Source organism: Phallusia mammillata, chromosome 7 (assembly GCF_965637545.1).
Source record: "Phallusia mammillata chromosome 7, kaPhaMamm4.hap1.1, whole genome shotgun sequence".
NCBI lineage: Eukaryota > Metazoa > Chordata > Ascidiacea > Phlebobranchia > Ascidiidae > Phallusia > Phallusia mammillata.
The window spans coordinates 18,496,408-18,524,095 of record NC_137258.1 but is presented as its reverse complement, the minus strand read 5'-3'; the positions used below and the strand labels follow the sequence as shown (position 1 = coordinate 18,524,095).

Sequence of the window (27,688 nt, the reverse complement as noted above, 5' to 3'; positions counted from 1 at the left end):
GCTCCCTTGCGGGCCTGGCCCGGTTCGTTCCTCCTTAGACAACCTGGATGCATCGAGCTACCTCAACGCCTCCATATTGACGCCGAGCTTAGCGCGGACGCCCGATCGACATAGGTCAAGACGCCGCAGAGCTCCCAATCTCAAGCCGTCCTCAAACTCAAGCCTCCGAAGTCGCTCGGATTACAGACCCACACCAACGGGCCCGGCGAGTGCAGCGCTGCCAAATTGCGACTACATGGAAAGCCTTGGCGCGCCGCCCCAATGATTGTGACGTCACTTGATTGACAGACGTCAGCCGCACAGCTTGAGGGTGGAAGCAATGATTACAAAGAAAAAGGAAATTGGCTCGCACTAGGCATCCGATCGTTCAACTGCTGGAATTTGTTTCAGACTTCAGGAAGTGGATTTCAAATGGAGCATTTGGTGTAAAACTACACCTTTAGTCAGATGGTTTACGCTGACAAAAAATATTGAAATTTTAGGGTCGTTATGATCCTTCGTTTATTAAACTATCACTAAACTGCAGCCAATCGCCATGGTGAAGAATAAAATAAAGCTTTAGTTAAAACCGCCGTTTTATTAACCAGCTGGAGCCGACTTTCCAGCTTTAAACGAGGACTTTATGACGTTCTGCAAAGAGAAGAGAAGGAAAAACCTAAATTTGTGGAACAAAGACAATATGTCTAATTCAACAACCTGGAAAAAACATGTTCAAAATTTTAAACCACAATCTCTTGACGCAAAGATTTAACAGGTAATTAAAAAACAGCATTGTTTAGATAAAACGACCAAACCGAAAAATGTGGTTGAACACAAATAAAAAACACAAAAGAATTGGGTCCAACTGTATTGACTGGGCTACGACACCTCGCCTATTCACAGGCGCTATCCCGCTACTGATCAACGTGGGAACTTTTGGCTGCTCCCTTGCGGGCCTTGCCCGGTTCGTTCCTCCTTAGACAACCTGGATGCATCGAGCTACCTCAACGCCTCCATATTGACGCCAAGCTTAGCGCGGACGCCCGATCGACATAGGTCAAGACGCCGCAGAGCTCCCAATCTCAAGCCGTCCTCCAATTCAAGCCTCCGAAGTCGCTCGGATTACAGACCCACACCAACGGGCCCGGCGAATGCAGCGCTGTCAAATCGCGATTACATGAATAGCCTTGACGCGCCACCCTATTTTTTATGACGTCATTTGATTGACAAACGCAAGACACACAGCTTGAAGGTAGAAGCATCATTGAAAAGAAAAATATAATTTGCTCGCACAGCGTAAAGGCATGGAACCGATCGCTCAATTACAAGTTATTTCAAACCATAGGACGTAGATTTGAAAAAGAGTGGTTTGTATGTTAAAAAAGGTTGTAATTTTATTGCACAAAGTTGAAGCTTCTGATGCTTCTTTTGTATTAAACTATCATTACACTGGCCATCGCGAAGAGGAAAAAGTCAAATTACTTTTGAGTATAAACAACGTTTCAGTCAGTTGATGCCAGTTTGCAGTTCCTTTTGCTCGAGACCGAAATAATTTTCATGCAAAATTGTGAACAAAAAAAAGACAAAAACACAACTTTCAGAACACAGACAAGATGACAAATTAAACAATCCGGGAGTAAAATGTGCTTCAAAACAAAATAAAAACTGTTAAAAAAAACTTAATTCAAAAAAAAAACACCAAGCACGGATTTCTTAATAAGTGTAATGTCAAATATACTAGCTCATGTTTCATGGCTACTAGATGACGATGTTTCACCAAAACCATAAGGGGAAGCATGTTTCAAATTTCAAACAACAATCTCTTCATACTGATATTTATACGATCTGAACATGAAAAGGACAAACTGAAAACAGTGATTTCTTAAGATCAAAAAAGAATTGGGTCCAACTGTATTGACTGGGCTACGACAACTCGCCTATTCACAGGCGCTATCCCGCTACTGATCAACGTGGGAACTTTTGGCTGCTCCCTTGCGGGCCTTGCCTGGTTCGTTCCTCCGTAGACAACCTGGATGCATCGAGCTACCTCAACGTCTCCATATTGACGCCGAGCTTAGCGCGGACGCCCGATCGACATAGGTCAAGACGCCGCAGAGCTCCCAATCTCAAGCCGTCCTCCAATTCAAGCCTCCGAAGTCGCTCGGATTACAGACCCACACCAACGGGACCGGCGAATGCAGCGCTGTCAAATCACGATTACATGAATAGCCTTGACGCGCCACCCTATTTTTTATGACGTCATTTGATTGACAGACGCCAGAAACATAGCTTGAGGGTGAAAGCATTGATTGCGAAGAAAAAGGAAGTTTGTTGCCACGCCGGGACTTGCTTTCTATAAAACTTAAACGTATGAAGCTGATCGCTCAATATAGTGCAGTTCATTTCAGCCTTCATGCAGTTAGTTTTAACAGTGACCAAAAAATGTTTGCAATGTTGGAGCTTGTGATGCTACGTTTGTATCAAATTATCATTCTTAGCTCATCGCCATGAGGGAGGAGTAAAAAATGTGTCAGAATTTACACACCGTTTTAACCAACTGGTGCCGAATTTCAAGCATCAAAGTCAACTATTGCTTCAGACTAAAATAATTTTTGTGCAAAGTAGCAACTGAAAATAAGGAAAAAAGTATCGCAAATTTTCAAAACCAAAGACAAGACAATTAATTCAATTTCTGCAATCAAATGTGTTTTAAAAAGCTTTAAAATGAGTTTATTCCAAAACACCTAGAAAGGATCTAATCATATTTTTTTGTAAATATACTGGCCCCTGTCAAATATTGCTATTCGATGACGGTGCCAGTTTGTGTCAAAATTCATGATGGGATTTGGAAATTTGGTACAACATGAGTTAAAAGAATTCTTTAAATGAAACGACTAAAGCGACCACAGGAATGAAGTAAAAAAAAGAATTGGGTTCAACTGTGTTGACTGGGCTACGACACCTCGCCTATTCACAGGCGCTATCCCGCTACTGATCAACGTGGGAACTTTTGGCTGCTCCCTTGCGGGCCTGGCCCGGTTCGTTCCTCCTTAGACAACCTGGATGCATCGAGCTACCTCAACGCCTCCATATTGACGCCGAGCTTAGCGCGGACGCCCGATCGACATAGGTCAAGACGCCGCAGAGCTCCCAATCTCAAGCCGTCCTCCAACTCAAGCCTCCGAAGTCGCTCGGATTACAGACCCACACCAACGGGCCCGGCGAATGCAGCGCTGTCAAATCGCGATTACATGAATAGCCTTGACGCGCCACCCTATTTTTTATGACGTCATTTGATTGACAGACGCAAGACACACAGCTTGAGGGTAGAAGCATCATTGAAAAGAAAAATATAATTTGCTCGCACAGCGTAAAGGCATGGAACCGATCGTTCAATTACAAGTTATTTCAAACCAAAGGACGTAGATTTAAAAAAGAGTGGTTTGTATGTTAAAAAAAGGTTGTAATTTTATTGCACAAAGTTGAAGCTTCTGATGCTTCTTTTGTATTAAACTATCATTACACTGGCCATCGCGAAGAGGAAAAAGTCAAATTACTTTTGAGTATAAACAACGTTTCAGTCAGTTGATGCCAGTTTGCAGTTCCTTTTGCTCGAGACCGAAATAATTTTCATGCAAAATTGTGAATAAAAAAAAGACAAAAACACAACTTTCAGAACACAGACAAGATGACAAATTAAACAATCCGGGAGTAAAATGTGCTCCAAAACAAAATAAAAACTGTTAAAAAAAACTTAATTCAAAAAAAAACACCAAGCACGGATTTCTTAATAAATGTAATGTCAAATATACTAGCTCATGTTTCATGGCTACTAGATGACGATGTTTCACCAAAACCATAAGGGGAAGCATGTTTCAAATTTCAAACAACAATCTCTTCATACTGATATTTATACGATCTGAACATGAAAAGGACAAACTGAAAACAGTGATTTCTTAAGATCAAAAAAGAATTGGGTCCAACTGTATTGACTGGGCTACGACAACTCGCCTATTCACAGGCGCTATCCCGCTACTGATCAACGTGGGAACTTTTGGCTGCTCCCTTGCGGGCCTTGCCTGGTTCGTTCCTCCGTAGACAACCTGGATGCATCGAGCTACCTCAACGTCTCCATATTGACGCCGAGCTTAGCGCGGACGCCCGATCGACATAGGTCAAGACGCCGCAGAGCTCCCAATCTCAAGCCGTCCTCCAATTCAAGCCTCCGAAGTCGCTCGGATTACAGACCCACACCAACGGGACCGGCGAATGCAGCGCTGTCAAATCACGATTACATGAATAGCCTTGACGCGCCACCCTATTTTTTATGACGTCATTTGATTGACAGACGCCAGAAACATAGCTTGAGGGTGAAAGCATTGATTGCGAAGAAAAAGGAAGTTTGTTGCCACGCCGGGACTTGCTTTCTATAAAACTTAAACGTATGAAGCTGATCGCTCAATATAGTGCAGTTCATTTCAGCCTTCATGCAGTTAGTTTTAACAGTGACCAAAAAATGTTTGCAATGTTGGAGCTTGTGATGCTACGTTTGTATCAAATTATCATTCTTAGCTCATCGCCATGAGGGAGGAGTAAAAAATGTGTCAGAATTTACACACCGTTTTAACCAACTGGTGCCGAATTTCAAGCATCAAAGTCAACTATTGCTTCAGACTAAAATAATTTTTGTGCAAAGTAGCAACTGAAAATAAGGAAAAAAGTATCGCAAATTTTCAAAACCAAAGACAAGACAATTAATTCAATTTCTGCAATCAAATGTGTTTTAAAAAGCTTTAAAATGAGTTTATTCCAAAACACCTAGAAAGGATCTAATCATATTTTTTTGTAAATATACTGGCCCCTGTCAAATATTGCTATTCGATGACGGTGCCAGTTTGTGTCAAAATTCATGATGGGATTTGGAAATTTGGTACAACATGAGTTAAAAGAATTCTTTAAATGAAACGACTAAAGCGACCACAGGAATGAAGTAAAAAAAAGAATTGGGTTCAACTGTGTTGACTGGGCTACGACACCTCGCCTATTCACAGGCGCTATCCCGCTACTGATCAACGTGGGAACTTTTGGCTGCTCCCTTGCGGGCCTGGCCCGGTTCGTTCCTCCTTAGACAACCTGGATGCATCAAGCTACCTCAACGCCTCGATATTGACGCCGAGCTTAGCGCGGACGCCCGATCGACATAGGTCAAGACGCCGCAGAGCTCCCAATCTCAAGCCGTCCTCCAACTCAAGCCTCCGAAGTCGCTCGGATTACAGACCCACACCAACGGGCCCGGCGAATGCAGCGCTGTCAAATCGCGATTACATGAATAGCCTTGACGCGCCACCCTATTTTTTATGACGTCATTTGATTGACAGACGCAAGACACACAGCTTGAGGGTAGAAGCATCATTGAAAAGAAAAATATAATTTGCTCGCACAGCGTAAAGGCATGGAACCGATCGCTCAATTACAAGTTATTTCAAACCAAAGGACGTAGATTTAAAAAAGAGTGGTTTGTATGTTAAAAAAAGGTTGTAATTTTATTGCACAAAGTTGAAGCTTCTGATGCTTCTTTTGTATTAAACTATCATTACACTGGCCATCGCGAAGAGGAAAAAGTAAAATTACTTTTGAGTATAAACAACGTTTCAGTCAGTTGATGCCAGTTTGCAGTTCCTTTTGCTCGAGACCGAAATAATTTTCATGCAAAATTGTGAATAAAAAAAAGACAAAAACACAACTTTCAGAACACAGACAAGATGACAAATTAAACAATCCGGGAGTAAAATGTGCTCCAAAACAAAATAAAAACTGTTAAAAAAAACTTAATTCAAAAAAAAACACCAAGCACGGATTTCTTAATAAATGTAATGTCAAATATACTAGCTCATGTTTCATGGCTACTAGATGACGATGTTTCACCAAAACCATAAGGGGAAGCATGTTTCAAATTTCAAACAACAATCTCTTCATACTGATATTTATACGATCTGAACATGAAAAGGACAAACTGAAAACAGTGATTTCTTAAGATCAAAAAAGAATTGGGTCCAACTGTATCGAATGGGCTACGACAACTCGCCTATTCACAGGCGCTATCCCGCTACTGATCAACGTGGGAACTTTTGGCTGCTCCCTTGCGGGCCTGGCCCGGTTCCTTCCTCCTTAGACGACCTGGATGCATCGAGCTACCCCAACGCCGCCATATTGACGCCGAGCTTAGCGCGGACGCCCGATCAACATAGGTCAAGACGCCGCAGAGCTCCCAATCTCAAGCCGTCCTCCAATTCAAGCCTCCGAAGTCGCTCGGATTACAGACCCACACCAACGGGACCGGCGAATGCAGCGCTGTCAAATCGCGATTACATGAATAGCCTTGACGCGCCACCCTATTTTTTATGACGTCATTTGATTGACAGACGCCAGAAACATAGCTTGAGGGTGAAAGCATTGATTGCGAAGAAAAAGGAAGTTTGTTGCCACGCCGGGACTTGCTTTCTATAAAACTTATACGTATGAAGCTGATCGCTCAATACAGTGCAGTTCATTTCAGCCTTCATGCAGTTAGTTTTAACAATGACCAAAAAATGTTTGCAATGTTGGAGCTTGTGATGCTACGTTTGTATCAAATTATCATTCTTAGCTCATGGCCATGAGGGAGGAGTAAAAAATGTGTCAGAATTTACACACCGTTTTAACCAACTGGTGCCGAATTTCAAGCATCAAAGTCAACTATTGCTTCAGACTAAAATAATTTGTGTGCAAAGTATCAACTGAAAATAAGGAAAAAAGTATCGCAAATTTTCAAAACCAAAGACAAGACAATTAATTCAATTTCTGCAATCAAATGTGTTTTAAAAAGCTTTAAAATGAGTTTATTCCAAAACACCTAGAAAGGATCTAATCATATTTTTTTGTAAATATACTGGCTCCTGTCAAATATTGCTATTCGATGACGGTGCCAGTTTGTGTCAAAATTCATGATGGGATTTGGAAATTTGGTACAACATGAGTTAAAAGAATTCTTTAAATGAAACGACTAAAGCGACCACAGGAATAAGGTAAAAAAAAGAATTGGGTTCAACTGTGTTGACTGGGCTACGACACCTCGCCTATTCACAGGCGCTATCCCGCTACTGATCAACGTGGGAACTTTTGGCTGCTCCCTTGCGGGCCTGGCCCGGTTCGTTCCTCCTTAGACAACCTGGATGCATCGAGCTACCTCAACGCCTCCATATTGACGCCGAGCTTAGCGCGGACGCCCGATCGACATAGGTCAAGACGCCGCAGAGCTCCCAATCTCAAGCCGTCCTCCAACTCAAGCCTCCGAAGTCGCTCGGATTACAGACCCACACCAACGGGCCCGGCGAGTGCAGCGCTGTCAAATCGCGACTACATGAAAAGCGTTGACGCGCCGCCCTAATGATTATGACGTCATTTGATTGACAGACGCCTCTCACATAACTTGAGGGTGGAAGCATTGATTGCAAAGAAACATGAAGTTGACTCGCACCACGTAAAGAAATGGAGGCAATCGCCCAATTACTGGAATTCATTGCAAAACTTCAGGATGTAGATTTTGAAGAGAATTGTTTGGGTGAGAGTGTATCTTCTTTCAGAAGGTTTAGAAGTTAAGATTAAATATTTTGAGTAAACTGTTGGTTGTTGTGATGCTTCGTTTGTATTTACTACCAATAAATTGTCAATCTCCATTAGGGGCAAATACAATAATATCACTATTTTAGGTTCTATACAGCGTTTCAATAAGTTGATGCAGATTTTCCAGAATCATTGGCTATTTTTGCTTATGTCCGAAAATAATTTTGGTGCAAACGAAAGATTTAAAGAAAAAAAGCAGTGTTTCATACCGGAACGGAACGGAACGTTATACCGGAACGAAATAAATAATTTTTGGCTCAAATACCGGAACGAAATACCGAAATAAAAAATATTCAAAATACCGGAACGGAACGAAATACCGTTATTTTTTATTACGGTATTTCGTTCTGGACATTTGACATGTAACAACTGCCAAATATTTTGTGCCGTTAGGCTAAGCAAGTCTATGATAAAAATTGAAGATGCTACAATTTACATCCGTTTGACCATCATTGACAAATTTTATGTGACGTAACAACCACCGACAATAATTCTTGTGTGTTGCAACTTTCTTTCTTTTTTCGCTTAATAGTTGCAAAGACCATAAAGAAATGTTCTTTTTTTAAGACCGAAATACCGAAAAATACCGTTATAAATTTATTTCGGTCAGACCGGAACGAAATGAAAATATCGGTCTGGAACGAAATAACGAAATAAATGATTTGCTCAGAACGAATAACGTTATTTGGTTTCGTTCCGTTCCGGTATGAAACACTGAAAAAAAGGAAACGCCGTAAAATTGAATACCAAACACAAGACGACAAATTCAACAACTGTAACGAAATGAAAATGCAAAAAAACAATGATAAAACTTTTTTGAACATAACGAACACGCATTTACAAACAAATTCAGCTATTCTGTGTCGATGTTAGTTGTTGTCAAAACTTTGTGGGTGAGTACGTTTTCAATTTTTTTAAACAATCTCTTTGTATCGAAATTTTAGCAATCAAATGAATTAAAGCTTTTTTTGCTTAAAATGACCAAAAAGAATTGGGTCCAACTGTGTTGACTGGGCTACGACACCTCGCCTATTCACAGGCGCTATCCCGCTACTGATCAACGTGGGAACTTTTGGCTGCTCCCTTGCGGGCCTGGCCCGGTTCGTTCCTCCCTAGACAACCTGGATGCATCGAGCTACCTCAACGCCTCCATAACGACGCCGAGCTTAGCGCGGACGCCCGATCAACATAGGTCAAGACGCCGCAGAGCTCCCAATCTCGAGCCGTCCTCCAATTCAAGCCTCCGAAGTCGCTCGGATTACAGACCCACACCAACGGGCCCGGCGAGTGCAGGGCTGTCAAATCGCGATTAACTCAAAAGCCTTGACGCGCCGCCCTAATGATTATGACGTCATTTGATTGACAGACGCCTCTCACATAACTTGAGGGTGGAAGCATTGATTGCAAAGAAACATGAAGTTGACTCGCACCACGTAAAGGAATGGAGGCAATAGCCCAATTACTGGAACTGATTGCAAGACTTCAGGATGTAGATTTTAAAGAGAATTGTTTGGGTGAGAGTACAATCTTCTCTCAGAAGGTTTAGAAGTTAAGAATGAATTTTTTGTGTAAATTGTTGGTTGTTGTGATGCTTCGTTTGTATTTTCTACCATTAAATTGTCAATCTCCATCAGGGGGGAAATACAATAATCTCACTATTTTAGGTTCTATACAGCGTTTCAATAAGTTGATCCAAATTTTCCAGAATCATTGGCTATTTTTGCTTATGTCCGAAAGAATTTTTGCTGCACACGAAAGATTTAGAGAAAAAAGAAAACGCCGTAAAATTGAATACTAAACACAAGACGACAAATTTAACAACTGGAACGAAAAGATAATGCAAAAAAAACAATGATAAAACTTTTTGTAAACATAACGAACACGCATTTACGAACAATTCTCGTGTCAAATTCAGCTATTCTATGTCGGTGTTAGTTGTTGTCTTTGTGGGCGAGTATTTTCAATTTTTTGAAACAATATCTTTATGTCGAAATTTTAGCAATCGAATGAATTAAAGCTCTTTTTGCATAAATGACCAAAAAGAATTGGGTCCAACTGTATTGACTGGGCTACGACAACTTTAAAATGAGTTTATTCCAAAACACCTAGAAAGGATCTAATCATATTTTTTTTTTGTAAATATACTGGCTTCTGTCAAAAATTGCTATTCGATGACGGTGTCAGTTTGTGTCAAAATTCATGATGGGATTTGGAAATTTGGTACAACAATCTCGTGATTATATAACGCCGAGATTTTACCATCAGTTAAAAGAATTCTTTAAATGAAACGACTAAAGCGACCACAGGAATGAAGTAAAAAAAGAATTGGGTTCAACTGTGTTGACTGGGCTACGACACCTCGCCTATTCACAGGCGCTATCCCGCTACTGATCAACGTGGGAACTTTTGGCTGCTCCCTTGCGGGCCTGGCCCGGTTCGTTCCTCCTTAGGCAACCTGGATGCATAGAGCTACCTCAACGCCTCGATATTGACGCCGAGCTTAGCGCGGACGCCCGATCGACATGGGTCAAGACGCCGCAGAGCTCCCAATCTCAAGCCGTCCTCCAATTCAAGCCTCCGAAGTCGCTCGGATTACAGACCCACACCAACGGGCCCGGCGAGTGCAGGGCTGTCAAATCGCGATTACATCAAAAGCCTTCACGCGCCGCCCTAATGATTATGACGTCATTTGATTGACAGACGCCTCTCACATAACTTGAGGGTGGAAGCATTGATTGCAAAGAAACATGAAGTTGACTCGCACCACGTAAAGGAGTGGAGGCAATCGCCCAATTACTGGAATTGATTGCAAGACTTCAGGATGTAGATTTTAAAGAGAATTGTTTGGGTGAGAGTACAATCTTCTCTCAGAAGGTTTAGAAGTTAAGAATGATTTTTTTATGTAAATTGTTGGTTGTTGTGATGCTTCGTTTGTATTTTCTCCCATTAAATTGTCAATCTCCATTAGGGGGAAATACAATAATCTCACTATTTTAGGTTCTATACAGCGTTTCAATAAGTTGATGCAAATTTTCCAGATTCATAGGCTATTTTTGCTCATGTCCGAAAATATTTTTGGTGCAAACGAAAGATTTAAAGAAAAAAGGAAACGCCGTAAAATTGAATACCAAACACAAGACGACAAATTCAACAACCGGAACGAAAAGAAAACACAAAAAAAAAACAATGATAAAACTTTTTTTAAACATAACGAACACGCATTTACAAACAAATTCAGCTATTCTGTGTCGATGTTAGTTGTTGTCAAAACTTTGTGGGCGAGTACGTTTTCAATTTTTTTAAACAATCTCTTTGTATCGAAATTTTAGCAATCAAATGAATTAAAGCTTTTTTGCATAAAATGACCAAAAAGAATTGGGTCCAACTGTATCGACTGGGCTACGACAACTCGCCTATTCACAGGCGCTATCCCGCTACTGATCAACGTGGGAACTTTTGGCTGCTCCCTTGCGGGCCTGGCCCGGTTCGTTCCTCCTTAGACAACCTGGATGCATCGAGCTACCTCAACGCCTCCATATTGACGCCGAGCTTAGCGCGGACGCCCGATCGACATAGGTCAAGACGCCGCAGAGCTCCCAATCTCAAGCCGTCCTCCAATTCAAGCCTCCGAAGTCGCTCAGATTACAGACCCACACCAACGAGCCCGGCGGATGCAGCGCTGTCAAATCGCGACTACATGAATAGCCTTGACGCGCCGCCCTAATGATTATGACGTCATTTGATTGGCAGACACCAGCCACACAGCTTGAGGGGGGAAGCATTAATTGCGAAGAAACGGAAACTCAGTGCACATGGCGTGGTTGGTTTTGATAAAGAGGGCATGATACTTCACTTACATACGGTCTCTTGTTTATCATTCGTAATGCAGGTTTTAAATAAAACAGTTTGTGTGCGAGTACAACTGTAACAACTAACGAAATTTTTAATCAAAAACAAAGAATAACACTATACGTTGTTTGAAAAACGGTGTCTGGTGTTTTTGATGTCATGCTTGCAACAATTTGCAGTGTTAACCGCTAATTGACATCGCGGTGAAACAGTGTAAAGTTTGCTAATAATTAATCTGCAGTCTACACAACCCACAGTTGTAGTTTGACAGACAGGCCAATGATAAAGACGACAGACAGAGTACAATCGAAGACAACGACCTAAACAAGACGTTTTAGGCCTGTTAGGCATTAGGTTAAGTCCAGCAACTAATTACTCAGCTGGGTAATTTGTATTGAAAAAATTACGGACACAGAATATGAAATCAGGAATCAAGCCCGTTTGTGAAAAAAAACCTAAGCCCGAAACCGGCCCGAATACGACCCGACTTACAACTGTGACACAACCCTAAGCAGCTTTCGCCGATTTACAGTATCATCTGCGTTTCACAGTATCATTAATCCTGGACCAATTTCATGCCAAAGTGGGATTTAAACACAGATCCCTAAAACAAACAACTTATACACCATAAACCATAAGACATCTAACAAATTCAATAAACCTAATCTCACAAACCAATAAAAACTATCCTTACTTTAAACAACTGTAGCAGTAGATCAGTCCATGCTCGTTTTGACACCGATTCAAACAGCTCGTCTTCAATCTGCATTGTCGAGGTTGCTTTTTCCTTTTCTTCTCGCTCCGAGACGTCGTCTAGCGGTTGGTTATTTCCAGTTTGTTCCTGTCGCTTGGCTTCGCGCTCGCGTACCTTCACCCAGCGTCGATAGTCACGTGGTGTGAGCAAGAATTCCGGTCGAATAGCCGAAACCGACGCCCCTTGACCCCTGTTGTTTAATTGGTGCATCAGTTTAAAGGGTGGATCTATTTGGGCGAAATTATTGACGAGGAAATTTGAAGCCAGTTGCTTTCATATGAGGTTAACAGTGCTCCCCTTTTATTTCGTTAAATGTCAAATAAATGCAAGATGTCCATACCGTCCATATTTCTAGAATTTTCCCTATTTTAAAAGGACAATGTTTTTAAAAATATTATTGGTTTAGGCCTTTAGGGTACACAAAACGTGGTTGTAACTATTCTAAGCAAAAAGATCAAAGCCAGTATTAGTGGGTTTTAAAACGATGACAAAAGAATCCGTCGAAACGTTGTGATGTTTTTCACGCAAATTGATCTCCCGGCTTTGATCTTTTTCCTCATGATTGTCATTTCTTCTAAGACGTCTTCTTTTATAAGTAAAAACGTAACTGCCAGAGAACCTGTGTATGGAACACAGCGTAGTGCAGACGTTTAAACAAAGTCTCTGGCAGTTACGTTTTGATTAAATTACTTTTTAAGTCCGTGTATAGTGTTCTTCACATTTTGACGTGCGTCCTTATTTCGTTACCAGTTTCATTAATGTTTACTATTTTGTTTTCTCTAGATATTCGCCAAAGCAGGTTAAAAAGTAAAAATCGAAATGTTTTTTTTTCTTGAAATTAAAAATTTTTAAGCCGTTGAACTATTCAAAAACCAACGCTACCCCGGAAAATTCTTCGGAATATTAATTTGAAAGTTCTTCATCATAGGGAACGCACATAATTGGATTGTAAAACAAACTTACAAATACCTAAGGAACGTGAGCAAAGTTGAATGTTGCCAGTGCAGCTGAAGAACTCGCTCAGTCGGATCACGAGGAAGCGGTTGGTTAATCGGAATCCCTGGAACCATTCTGCAATAAAAACGTAATTGGTATTACTGAACCTCGCATGTTAAAAAGCAAACAGGCTTTCAGAAATGTTCAATTTTAAAAATGAGACAACAAGGCAAAGCTAAGAAGGAAAACCGAAGAGGATCAGCCAAAAGAATTGGGTCCAACTGTATTGACTGGGCTACGACACCTCGCCTATTCACAGGCGCTATCCCGCTACTGATCAACGTGGGAACTTTTGGCTGCTCCCTTGCGGGCCTGGCCCGGTTCCTTCCTCCTTAGACAACCTGGATGCATCGAGCTACCTCAACGCCTCCATATTGACGCCGAGCTTAGCGCGGACGCCCGATCGACATAGGTCAAGACGCCGCAGAGCTCCCAATCTCAAGCCGTCCTCCAATTCAAGCCTCCGAGGTCGCTCGGATTACAGACCCACACCAACGGGCCCGGCGAATGCAGCGCTGTTAAAACGCGCTTATAACGCAGACCTTCGAGGCGCCGCCCTATTTACTATGACGTCATTTGATTGACACACGCGAGCCACACAGCTGGAGGGTGGACGGATTAAGTGAAGTAATTGCTTTGTCAATTAGAAACACTCTCATAATACTGGGCTGTAGTTCCTCGTTTTTATGGCACCTTAATTTAGGTCACTCCATACAACACTTGTAAAACCGAAGAATTGGCTTTTGGAGAAATAGTGTTTGTTTTCTGAGCAAACAAGACCAAATTTCCACATTGGAAATTCTTGCTGTAAATAATCAGTTTAAAGTCTAACAGTGAGTTTTTACATTGTTTTCAAAAGTTACTGTTCCCAGCTATATTTAGAAATTCAGGTCTTTGGCGCTTCTAGTGGCACATACCTGCCGCACAAGTGTTGTAGCATGTCGTAAATAGTCTTCACGTCTTTCTTGAGGTTAGTGTCCCATCCTCCCAATGTCTGGCGCATTCGCTTACCACCAGATGTCGTATCACGTTTCGGGGGGACACTTACGTCATCGTCGTCATACGGAATGCGAGTCACCAACCTGCAGCGTAAAAAGTAGTCTTTTGTATTTGTTAGTTAATAAGTAGTGGTTTAGTAGCCCAATTATTTGTTATGGCACAGCGTTTTTGTTGCGTTGTTACGTGCTTGCGTTTAATTCTATTTTTCAGTGTTATTTACCCTGATAAAAGCGACCTGTAGACGACGTCGAAACGTCGGTACAAAATACAATTGCCAGAAGAATTAAATTTGATGAAGTTACAATGCAAACAATATTTGACTTAGCTAGACGTAACTGCGAACTTTTCAATCCAAACATAAAAGCTAGAACCTGAACCTGTCACAAAAATGATACAAAAAAATGTCAGAGCTTATACTAAACCAGCGGTTCTTAACCGGGGTTCGATCGAACCCCAGGGGTTCGGCAACGCTCAACCAGGGGATCGACGAAGGTCTTTGGGAGTACAATACAAATACTCGTTTTAGTCAAACTTTAGGATTCTGTGGTCGCTAAAAAATTATTTGCTAAATATCAAAACACTGGAAGGTTACACTAAGGTTTGGTGTTCTTTTTTGTGACGTAACAATAAGCATTGTGAGCGTTGTTCGCAAGCAGCAAAACAACGAAATTTTGTTGGCAGCAAAAACTTATTACTTCACTTTTGTCATGTCTGTGCACAGATGCTAAAAATACAATGCTTCATTTTGATAAAAACTAAAAATTGCCGGAATTAAAGCAATCCTGAAACAAGTTGCTTGTATTATTATGTCAGAATTTAACAAAATGACAAAAAGTAGCTGTTGCCACTATGTTTGGTCAAAAGCTAATTGTGACACACAAAACAAAATGGTTTAAAAATCCAGGATGCAACTTGTTGGGGTTCGACCAAACGCTGAAGAATATCGTTGGGGTTCGGCCATGATAAAAAGGTTAAGAACCACTGTACTAAACTGATGTTTAATTTACCACAGGAGCATGGGCATATCGTTTCTCGCCAAACTTAGAACATCAATCAATTTTGAAGTACTTGCTAGGTTTTTAGGTGTGTTTGTGCCAACTAAACAAAAACAGTTCTGTACTATTTCCTTAATGACAAAAGCACCTACTATTTCCCGTAAAGTCGTATGTTTATGACATAACAAAAGGAGATTATTTATGTTTACATTCAAACCATTCAAAAATGTTCCTAATTTTACGCTTTGGGGAGATATGTTTCTATGAAAATACAAACATACCAGGAAAAAATTGAACGAGTTTTAAACAACAAAGCGGTAGGAAAATTTATGCTCGATAGGAATTCTACCAACTATTTATGGTCAAATTTAACCATTTATAAAATTTTGGCGTAAATTTACCTTCTCAAGCTCTGTGGTACGGTAACAGGAAAAGGTCCTCCCGGCCAACCATGGACCGAGAACCAACGTTGAGCCGAGAGCAGCACCTCGTGGTGAAAGTGCGCCTCTAGTGAGCTTTCAAACGGGAATACGGCTGATCCAAGCGAGCGTGAGACTAGTTCGCGTTGCGCGGCAGCCTCATCAGCGTTCTTCTCGTTTAAAGTGATTTGCTGCTGAAAAATCATACACTCAGGGTTACACTTTTAAATAATTCTGCCAAAAAGATTCATTAATTGTGTATCGTGGGACACCAGACGTTATACCGAAACGTGCTGGTCTCCCAAGCATTCCCGTATGGCAGGGGTCACCAAACGCAATTTTTTAGGTGCGCCAAGAAATGGTCTTTCTACAACCCCATTTAAAATCTGGTGATGCCCCCTTGCACAGGGGGTCGTCTCTTGCGAGCAATGCTTGTATATTACGTCACAACTAACAAAATAAGGCAATGTTTGCGCACAATTGACACTTGTAGTTTCGTCTGTGACGTAACAAACTGGCTTTGGATTAATCCTGGGCGTTGTAATCTTATAAAACTAGGTAATATTATTCTACATGTCGCGACAGAAAAACTTTCGTGAGGAGTAGATTTATTTTTGAATGTTACAAAGTTATCAATACGATTTGGCAAACCAAAAAATGTGGTCGGGGGCCGGATGAAATGACTTCGCGGGCCGGATCCGGCCTGTACAGGCTAGAAAGATCTAGGATGCGGTAAGATTCGAACCCACGACAGAAGTCTTTCAGGGACCCGCGCTCTGCCAACTGAGCTACACAGGCTCACTTGTGAACCTCGTGGTCGTGGTGAAGTTCTTACAATTCTCCAGTGCTTCGCCTGCTGGGGAATTCTGAGAATCTGAGCACTATACACGGATTTGTTCATAAGTCCGATGAAGGAATCTTTTCCTACGACTTAAGTGCATGTATACAATAGCAACTGTTGCAGCCTCATACCTGACAACATAAGCATTTTGCCTACGTCTATATGAGTCGTTATATTCCTCATCAAACCGTATACTTCAAGTTATTTGCTCTATATTAAATATGTTTCCACTGTACACACGTTTTTAGTTTTTTTCTAAAAGAAGGACTTAGCCCGAACCCCAATCGTTTGAACATACCAAGATCCAAAATCATGATTTGAAGTACATCATCTATGCTCTTATTGTTGTCTTTGGTGTTTTTTAACACTGCCTAACCCATTCCGACACATATATCCCATAGCCAAAAAAAAACACAGAGTTAGTGCCAAGTAATTTGGCGATTAAAAAGTTAAGTAGGTAAAATACCTTATGTAGTGAAGCCACATCATGGGTGGCAACTTTTTGCTGGTGGTTTCGCATGTTTGATGCAACTGTGGTGTCGCTGTTCGCTGGGAGGGCAGGTTGCGCCCCTTCTCTTGAACTTGGTGCAAACTCCGATTCTGTGACGTAATGGAAACACACAGTGACGTCATCGCGTATAATTGGTGTATTTTAATGTTTCGGATCGCAATAATTTTTGCTATTTTTACTTTACTATAGACCAGTGGTTCCCAACCTGGGGTTCGCGGACCCCCAAGGGGTCCGTGAGATGGTTTCAGGGGGTCCGTGGAGGCAAACATTTGTAGCAGTATTAACAACAGTACAATATTTTTAAGTTCCCAGACCGTTTTTACAGTCCTGTATATAAGTGCAACTGTTTATCAAACCCTTGGATTAGGAAAACTTGTGATTGTTACCTCCATTGTGACATCACAACAGACATTAACAATATAATTCTTAGTGCTTTGTTTTAAGTATTGTACACTAGAAAATTTATCCCTTTTAGTGCATTGACTGCTACACTACAGTAACTTTATTGAGATTAAAGGACTTTGAAGGTTGAATAAAATTCTGCCCCCAAAAAACGTATAATAACGTAAAATGTAGGAAACGAAAATAGACTAAATTACGTTGGGGGTCCGCGGACCGATAAAGTTTATAAAAGGGGTCCGTGACTACAAAAAGGTTGGGAACCACTGCTATAGACGATGAAAATTAAATGTGATTGGTCAAAGCTATTGTTTAAGCTTGAAGTTGGTTTTCCTCAAAAAAGTTTACGCCTTTCAAAAGCTTTTAGCCGTACAAAATGGCTTGAGTTCTTAAACAACCAAATCCTAACGCCATAATTCTTCTCATAAAGAAATAAAACTTAGCAAAAAGATGTTACTGTCAATCCATTTATTTCTCATCTTAAACACATATTTTATATTTCTGGCTATATTTTTGTTTTCAACACAATGCCTCAACGCAATCGACCACCAAACTCACTATAACATGTTTCTCAAATCGGTGGCCCTACCTTTTCTCAACTCTAACCTGTTTATATCTGTCTAAAACTCAACTCCGCAGCCGCCTAAAGTGCTTACCTGCCTCGGTGGAGCAAGATTTGAAAGTGATAGAGTCGGGGATGGACTCGGTCACAGAAGAAAACGTCGAAACAAAGCAGGAACTTGTATTTTCTGCGCGGAAACTCCAACAGAAAACGTAACAGGCCGAGTCTGACACTGCTCTAAACTTTCAACTAACTCAACTTCTAAGCAACTGTTACTGCTTGGTCAAGAACGCTTAAACATCAAAAGGTAACCATCTTTCATGTAAAACGGCCCCAGCTTTTTTTGTTTCACAAAAGCGCCAAAAATGCCTCGTTGCACTTAACAAACAAATACAGTAAACTTTGGTTCATCTTGACACGTTTGGCCAATAAAATGCACGGATTAACCTATGTCTAGTTCTAACCTTATCATTTCCCCGACACTGCTGGCCGATCAACTGATCTGACCTTCAACCCTGTAAGCATTTACAAGACAAACACGCCTTTACCGGATGCCGTATTGGTCGATTCCTCGAACGACGTTGAAGTCGTCCCGAAATGCGAACTGGTGGCACTTGTGCTCCCTCTTGTGGACGGACGGTGGGGAGAAACGCAAGGAAGAAGGACCGCTTCGCCGAGACTCGCTGTAGCGAAAAACTGTAAGTTACAGGCAGACTTTTGTCATTTTTCAGCGTCAAACTAAACTGGTACCTGAGTTAGCGTCTTGAGCTAGTCCTCTTAGTTGTTTGTCTTGCTCACATACGATTTGGTGGTCGTTCCTGTGAGCAGCCAGGAATGGGTAGACAGTAAGTAGACAGTTGTCAGCTGTTGCTGTCACAGGGATGCTGAACCTATTGAGGAGTATTCTCCATGTGTAAAACTGGTCGGATATTTTAAGATATAATAAAAAATATTTTTATAACTGACATTTTTTTATTTTTTTAGTGTTGGCCATTTGAAGGTATAGCCTTAAAAAGTTAAAATCATACTGTAAAACAAATAATCGACATTCTAATATTAAATTAAATCACCAGGTTTAAAGTGCGTGTTATTGTGTAAAAATAAGTTTCTGTAACTAGTAACAGAAAGTTCAATCTAGCCGCCGATTTAGCAAAACACAGGCCACTACTTTTAGTTCTTATATTTGTAACATGATGATTTGTTTTGCTCGACATACAAAGCACCTTAAAGATATAAAACATCATGTAATAAACGACCACATTCTATAAATATTTCAGCATTAGCAATGTATACGTAAGATTTAAAGCAATAGTCATGGTATGTGTTAATTTAAGTAGTCAATCAAAAATGTCGAACACAAAGCCATACCTACGACCGGCATCATCAGTGAACGTCAAGTCCACTGTTGCAGACACGGGTTTGTCTGAGCTGAACGTCATCACACAAGGAACGATCACACTTACTTTGTCGTCAACTGCGTAAGTACAAAAAAATGATTTTTATCTTTTGCCTTTCGAATGCAAACCAAATGCTTACCACAACTTTGTACGGTACACAAATAAGGAAAATCTACTAACACCTCACGACAGACCCACATTTAGCTAATTTTCGATAAGTGGCGCAAAGAGCACAAATACCTATTTAAAACGGTATATCTCCAAAAAAGCTGGCGGTTAGGGCTATTAGTGTGTGGATGATGTATTATCATTAGAATTCAATAAAACTAACATGACAGCTTAGTTCCTAATGTAAAATGTTCAAAAATTTTCTTAATACCCCTCTTTAATAATTCGGCACTTTACGCCACCTATCAAAATTTAGCTAAATGTAGGTGGGCCGTGAGGTTTGGTGTTAGTAGCTCTATCCAGTAATGAAGTTTCTATCAACGTTGGGCTTTTACCTGATTTAAAAGTTTTAGGAACGCAGATGTTGGGGCCATTCGGAAAATCGACGGCAAAACAAGAAATCGACGAACCGTCGTCAGCTTCTACATCCGGGACTTCAACCTTTAGGGTGCTTTCCCTGATGATAGCATGCAGAAAAATTAACGTTTAGTAAATATTTTGGAACTCTATATACAGATCTGTTCATAAGTTTGATGGTGAAAATAACGGCCCAAATAGACGTAAAAAGCGACATGCTATATTGTTCAAACGTTTCGGCAGATACTAGTAAATATTAAACATTAAAAAGATCAGGCACAAACGGAACCAGTTCAACGTTCATTATCGTTTATCTTTTTAGTTTTTGTATTTGCCGTGTGTATGTAATAGTAATTCATGTCGTTTACCTGCCATATCCGGTGGCGACAATGTTGAACTCGGCATAAACCGCTGTAGCAAGCGGCACAGGGGTCAGAACCAGGGCCAAGGGGTCAAAGGTTATAGTTGGGGGTTGAAGAAGGGCACTGAGTGTGATGTACCTAGAAAAAAACACATATTTAAAAACTGCAGTTTACCCATTGGTTGCTTACAGAAATTTACGTCCGTATTGTAAAGTTAAAAAGTCTTGACCAAAAAGTTTTTCGAAACACTGCGTTGAAAGGTTTTCAAACCATACATTCTAAATGCTTTCTACCCATTGGTTGTTTACAGAAATTGACTAACCAATAAAATAAAAAAATCTTGGCCAAAAGTTTTTTTGAAACACTGGGTTAAAATGTTTCAATACCTGTAAGGTTTTGTGTTGTCGTCGTTAAGAATAACCGGAATCTTGTAAAAATAACTTCCTGCTTTGGTTGGGCAGAATATAACGGTCATAGTGATTGTTTCACTTGGCTCCAAATGTCCACTGATATTGTCCAGGGAAAACCAGGCTCCACCAGGTTTCAGAAAACTAAAATACAAATGGTAATGATAGTGAAATTATAACAACTGACGACTTCGACGCTGATCTACCAAACGTTGAACAAATACAATGACAAGTATATGGGCCATAGTTGCAAGTCGGGCCAAGCTTTTCGGTCGGGTTAGAGATTACTAAAACGGCTTGAAACTGCATCAACTTGCGAGCCCTGTTTTAAACCATTTTGGTTAAGGGCTGGGTATCGGTCTTGTACTTTGGGGTTCGGCCGGGCTTTGATCCTAAATTTCAGGCCTACTTACAGCACTGGATGAGTTATTGAACAATAAACAGATACGTACAAAATCAAATCAAAAGCTAAAATCTTTTTTTTTTCAATAAACTGATTTTCTAATACTAACTCAACACATTATATTTTCTTTCTAAACGCTAAAAATGCAAAAAAGGGGCGGCATTGTGATAAACTGCAAACAAATAACATATGGGGCAAAAGCGACTTAAACGATAACTTTTTTTCACGGGGTTCGAATCCGGGAGCTCCTGAGTGCAAATCCCAAACAGTTTTCACTTACGCAAATGCTGCTTCATCTGGCAGGTTTTCAGCTTGGTCAACTGCTAATTGCCACTTCAGTGGGGAGTTGCTTCTATTTTCCAACGTTAGGTGTTTCCTATCTCCACCTGCATTGTCAGGAACGCTCATTTCCATAAAGGACACAGGCAAGGAAAAGTCGAGTCTGCAAAATGAATGGCATGGTATACCACAGGGGTCGGCAACCTTTTAGGCGACGCGTGCCAATTTGCCAGTTATTTCCATGTGTTAATGACTCGCGTGCCAACGTTTTTCTTAATAATAGTGGTTCGTGCCAGCAGATATCAATAATAAAGAGAAAGCAGAGTGTTTTGTGTACGTAACGCTGAATTTTAAAACAATAGCGTAATAAAAACTATAAACGAGCAGTGTAACAGGTTAAATTGTTACTTCAATATAAACACGCGAATCGGTTGGCATGCCATGAAAAACCACCTCGCGTGCCAACCTTGGCACGCGTGCCAGGGGTTGCCGACCCCTGGTATACCATTTACATAAATGTAAAAAACACAAGGGGTTGTTTCCTTTATATGCACACTTGACTAGTTAAGGGTATAGCTATATACTGAAACCGAGAATACCAAATACTTTGATCACATAAATAGGTTTGTCTATCTGTTTGGTGGGATCACAATTTAACTGCAGTGTTATGATGTGATAACGGAATTATTAAAAACAGTTTTGGCTTAGGAACACTGTTTATACGTCGAATGAAGAATATAACTGCTTAAGTAGACGCAAAAAGCGACATGCTATATTGTTCAAACATTAAGGCAAATGCTCATGCCATTGTATCAGTAATATAACACAGGGCAACAAAAAAATATTTTTTTTCTGGTGTCAGTAATGTTTTAATTGATTTTGACTAATTTTAGTGCCCTGATTTCAAAAATGCAATCGGTTTATCTGTATCACGTCTAGTTTTCATGTTATGGTACATCCACGTTTGAAAAACAATCTATATGTATACACTATAGTGAAACTGGTTTTGAGTATTTTATGTGGAATTACCGTTATTGCAAGAACAAAGTTTCGATTTAATTTTAAATGTAACAGGTAGACACTCCTAACAAACAAAATTCCACACAAAAAACAAAACAAAGGTTTCAAATTTGTAAGTTGTCAGGTATATCGGATATAGGCCTATGCACATGTAGCCTACTTCTGTAACTTTCAGAAATGACTGGCAGCAATATCGCCCCGTTTAATTTACCAACAGTAATTAGCCAGGATCACATTATTCCCTCTTCCCCAACACGTTTTGTTTCACTGATATCCTGTTGGAACCTTTCAGCTTAATTCTCATCATTTTTATCCCCTACGTTTTAAGGGAAGTGTAGCTTTATACTCATTTTCGTTCCGATTTTTTCAGACCTCTTAATTACTTAGTTATGTACTCTTCTAATAATTTCAGTCCCTTTCTACTGTTTTTGTCCATTACTGCAATATTCGAGTCAACATTAGATAAGTGGAGCCCATTGCTTATCCAAAACCCCCAAAGTCACGAAGTGTGCAAGATATGAACATTTGATACAGATCTTTTTTTTCTTTTTAGTTGTGTTCTATGGGTTTTTCACAAGTAAGGTAGAATAAAACATATTGGTAATTCATGCAACACCTTATAGATGACCTAGCCACTATTAATTTTAGTTTTACCACCTTGCTTTACTAGTCTGAAATCACTCCATAAAACACGTTTAGTTTAAAAGTACCACTAGCCTACACCAACTATTTTTAGACAGAGCATAAGCATAGAACACATGTTTATGCTAAAAAACCGACTGCACTGTAGAAAATTGATGTGTTTAATGTAACAAAACTTTAACAAACATATAAAAGCGTGATTTTAAAGTCATTGAACCAATATGGTCATAAATTTTGGTTTTGTAAATAACTTAAAAAGTTGACCTGATTGAAGAAAACCGTAATGATTTTTGAAATCAGCACCCCAAAATTAGTCAATATCAGTTTTAACATTAAAGACACCAAAAATTGTGTTGGCCAGTGTAATCAGTAACATCCATATTTTTCTTATTTTATGACAAACATTAAAATGTTGTTTAGTTTCATGTACAGTAAGTACTATATTCCATAAAAAAGTCCTGGCATCAAAATTTCCCAAAAACTTTGTAACTTTAAAAGGTAAAATGAAGAACTTTCCACAATAGCATTAGGTATATACGTATTTTAATAACTTGAAAATTCTTGTAAATTTAAACTGTGGTTTACTCATATACATATGCTGTTTATTGTTGGTGTGTAAAAAAATCAAGCCTTCTACCTTGCTGCTGACAAGTCCAGTATTGGTCTCAGCGCTGTAGCAACCACCCTTCTACGCGGGGTGGCAATATTGATAATAACTGGGCGCGGGGTGATAATGTGACGTTCAGATGGGGCTGGAGTGGGTGGAAAGGTGCTGGGTGTGGGGCTAGGAGCTCCCGTTTTGTTGATCACCACAGGAAGAGGGAAATCGTATGATGCAACCTAAAAGAGAGACTTTTTGTAAACATGGACCTACCCCGACTGACATAAAATGTTTGATATAAACTTAATGGTGTATTGTTTTAAGTTTTAACCGACACTTTACCGTACTATTTAGCTCGCATTTATCAGAGTAATAACAATCCAATCGTCAAGTAAGACCCGAAAAAAGACCCAACTTATACATGCGACATTTCACGCACAGCAATGAGTATTAACTTGACAATCTTCGAACTTGGCTAAGCGAAACGCTCTCTGGTTGCCCCTATCACATCGATTTTTTTCAGATATAGTTATTTTTGCTACTGAAGTATTTTGAGTAAATACTTACAGCGGTTGGATGAAAGCTGAGTACACAGGAAAGATTTTGTTGTCCAACGAGTTCTACGGAGTAGTTGTGAGCTGACATCGGCTCCTGGTCGTTTGGGTCTTCTGCAAAAGACAAAGTGCCTTAAAGTTATTACATTTCATTCAACACCAAGCTTTGAATAACTGTAAGGTAAAATTACAAAACAGGGTCGAGTTAACATACGAACAGTACAAAGGACCAATAAACTATAAAAAACAGACGGATTTCCAAACCAGAAAAATGCATACATTTTTTAAGCTGCGATGATTTAATAGGAAAACATACGAAGGGTCCCTTTTCTTAAACATATTTGCCCTTTTGTCGACAACATAGAACATAAAGACTGACAGAGGGTCCACTTTTCTAAACATATTAGCCATTTTATGGACAACATAGGACATGCAAAGGGTCCCATTATATTAAACATATCAGCCTTTATCAAAGCAAACCAGGCCAGATACATACATTTCTTTACATGATAAAACGCTGCATTTACGCTTTTTACCCTAACCAAGAGACTGAAACACGATTTCAAGGTGTTGGGTAACAAAAATACATTTGCCAAGGCAGCATAGTAAAGTTTAAGCGTTAGACAGTTCATACCATCTAATTCCTCATTGGGAAAAGTCAGGGTGAAATCAGTGTGTTTGCTCAAGTCAAAATCGGCCTTGACTTTGGTGGATGTGAGGTTGGTTAGAGTGAATGGAATATTCACTGTCGATCCGCAGTACACTCCACTAAACTTGAACGCCTGAAAACAAAAAATACAATAGTTACAAAATTGGCCACAAAATCATCTTAAAAGCAATATGAAAAAAAGCTTACAAACAAAATGAAACAAAAATAAGATTTTAAAACAACACGAAAAAACAGCTTGCAAACCATATAAAAAACACAGCTTACAAACAATATAAAAAACAGCATACAAACAATATGAAAAGCACAGCTTACCAACAAATCATGAAAAATATGAGAACAAATAAAACTTTCGCGCCAAAACCCTTTTGAGGGTACTATTATCAGAAATAAGTATTTTTTCCCAATTGTGGAAAAACCATAAAAACAGCCAAACACCACCAGAATTATAGGGAACCAAAAACACACTGAGACCACACGCCGCTGCGTTTCGTATGCAATTTTTCCAGCCAACAAAACAAGTTAGAACCTGGTTGTTGAAACAAAATTATGGCAATTTTGATTTACCTTGACGTCTATATCAACTTCTGGAGGTTCAACGGTTCCTCCCATTCTCAGATCAATCGTTTTCCAACCTCTTATATTCACTTGGATCCATGTATCGAACTTTACCACAGCGGTTGGAGAGAGAACAATCTGTATGAATAGAAAATGCATGTTTTTCTTGATATGTTTAGCCACAAGCCTGTACAATGTACAATTTACCTTTAATTCGGTGTTTCCCCCAACGGGCACTACCCCATGTACGGGTGAGACGGTCATTCCTGGGAAGGGATTGGAATTGATAACGTAAAACATAGCGTGGTTATGTCCGGAGTTGTGTAAAAGAGCTGTATGTGTTGTTCGCATGTTCAAGGGAACGTTACCAAAGAGAATTCGACGCTCAACGAACTGTAAAATATATCAAATGCTTTCTGTCGAATTGAGCAAACATTTTAAGCGATCACTATGGGCAACCTTTAAAGTGGAAAAATCCAGGGTGGGATTCGAACCCACGCTGGTACCATAAATCATGATTTGCACGGTAAAATTAGCATTTTTGACTTCGATTAAGTGCGAATCGCCAAACTGGCCTAGTTAAACCTTTAAAACAGGGGTGCCCAACCCGTCGATCGCGATCGACTGGTCGATCTCGGACTGATCTCAAGTCGATCGCGAGGGTTGCAGAAAATTATTTAAAATAGTTGCTTTGTAACGCGTTGCTGTACATAGATGACTTTATTGTGTGAATTAATTATAAGGATATGTTAATAAGTTCATAAGTAGGCGCTTTGTTACGTTACAAAAGTAATAGTTGCAGTAGTAATTGTTATTTTGTTCTGGTACTCGCTATGTCTTTGCTAATTTGTATTGGAATGGTAGATCTCGAGAGTTGAACTACATCAAAAGTCGATCGCGAGTGGAAAAAGGTTGGGCACCCCTGCTTTAAAATATATGAGTGTGCACATTTCTTTACTTAATCGCTTAAACCCGTGGCTCCCAACCTTTATTGACGAATTCCTCCAATAACAATTCAAAACATGTTTCATTACCCCCTAATATATATACTGCATAGTATATGCTAAATCATACAAAGATTACCTAAAGTTGGGCCTTTAATCAACTTTACAGGTCATATTCACAGAGTTTATGGGTATGTTTTCAAACCACATGTAAAAAATAAAGTAAATTTCTGTCAAGTTATAAAATTCCTACCCTGAGAGGAATCCCTCTCCGGTTGAAAACCACTAAATTAAACATTCCGTAAATAGTTTAAACAACAGTCCATGTCAATCGAAACTTTCATTTTTTTGAACAAAATAGGACGTATTTTTTTCTGGAATAACAGGCAAATTAAGCACAGTTAAAAGCATTAAAAAAACTGGTTTAACGTGCTTTCATTGGTGTTATAAACAGACCTGTACATTGGCATTTCCAAGCTTAGCCAGACATTTCAATTTGTTCGAGTTTCCGTTGTAAACTTGCAGGTGAAACTCGCCCTCTAGTGGTGCAAAGTAGCTAGGGTGAAAAACGACCTAGAAAGGCATGGGTTTACTCATTAGTTAGCAAAAACAGTATTTATTAGACTTTAAATACTATTCAAATGGGTAGAAACATTATTCGACAACTTGCGGCTTTCACTGTTACTGTCCTATCCACTAAGCACAACGCATTACTTAGGCACACTATTCGCGGTTTTGAAGCTTGCCTTCTGTCGCTTTTAATTCTTATGACCTGATGATGACAATAGCACTTATCGAAACGTCGTTATGTTTCATACAAATATACTGATTTTTTTGCTCAGACAACACATTACATTTTGCTGATACAAAATTTTTTTTATTCAGGTATCACTTAACAGACTAGACAAGGTGTTCTATCCTACACTATTAGCAACAAATTTGTCATATGTTTGCACTTCATAGTACGCCACGTGACTGAAGGCGTGGTGCCGAATCAGCCGGTCACCGAGCATTCCCACGTGGCAAGGCAAATCTATCCTACGGTGGGATTTGAACCAACGACACGAGCCTTTTCGGCTTGACCTCTACCAACTAAGCTACACACAGGCCAACTGAGCTATACACAGGTGAGCCCGTCGAAAGTCGAATCACAAGCAGGGTTACCTGCCTTGCTGCACATGTCAGCTACGTAGTTTGGGATCGCCAGGTTGACCAATAATCAGTTAAGATAAACATAAAATTCATAACTGAGATCAACCCTAAAGCATCTTAACTGATTTCAAAAATGATTATACCGTGATCGCTGGTCTGCATGAACACTTCAGGGCAGATCATAGTTATGAATTTATGTTCATTTTAACTT

The 27,688-nt window shown here is 40.0% G+C and overlaps 1 protein-coding gene across 1 annotated transcript in view; it reads right to left on the bottom strand.

Annotated features, from left to right (window-relative positions):
• LOC145238182 (cilia- and flagella-associated protein 47-like) overlaps nucleotides 1-27,688 on the bottom strand; it is a 67,941-nt gene that overhangs the window by 27,043 nt on the left and 13,210 nt on the right. Inside the window, exons 18-35 of the mRNA XM_080101269.1 lie at nucleotides 26,782-26,898; nucleotides 25,589-25,774; nucleotides 25,391-25,519; nucleotides 24,791-24,938; nucleotides 24,170-24,270; nucleotides 23,639-23,841; nucleotides 21,341-21,502; nucleotides 20,637-20,801; nucleotides 20,257-20,388; nucleotides 19,867-19,988; nucleotides 19,335-19,440; nucleotides 18,717-18,856; nucleotides 18,515-18,649; nucleotides 16,961-17,094; nucleotides 15,636-15,847; nucleotides 14,158-14,322; nucleotides 13,214-13,315; nucleotides 12,185-12,434 (exon numbers count right to left, since the gene is read on the bottom strand). Coding sequence (XP_079957395.1) covers nucleotides 12,185-12,434; nucleotides 13,214-13,315; nucleotides 14,158-14,322; nucleotides 15,636-15,847; nucleotides 16,961-17,094; nucleotides 18,515-18,649; nucleotides 18,717-18,856; nucleotides 19,335-19,440; nucleotides 19,867-19,988; nucleotides 20,257-20,388; nucleotides 20,637-20,801; nucleotides 21,341-21,502; nucleotides 23,639-23,841; nucleotides 24,170-24,270; nucleotides 24,791-24,938; nucleotides 25,391-25,519; nucleotides 25,589-25,774; nucleotides 26,782-26,898 — 2,709 coding nt within the window. The remainder of the gene's footprint in view (nucleotides 1-12,184; nucleotides 12,435-13,213; nucleotides 13,316-14,157; nucleotides 14,323-15,635; nucleotides 15,848-16,960; nucleotides 17,095-18,514; nucleotides 18,650-18,716; nucleotides 18,857-19,334; nucleotides 19,441-19,866; nucleotides 19,989-20,256; nucleotides 20,389-20,636; nucleotides 20,802-21,340; nucleotides 21,503-23,638; nucleotides 23,842-24,169; nucleotides 24,271-24,790; nucleotides 24,939-25,390; nucleotides 25,520-25,588; nucleotides 25,775-26,781; nucleotides 26,899-27,688) is intronic.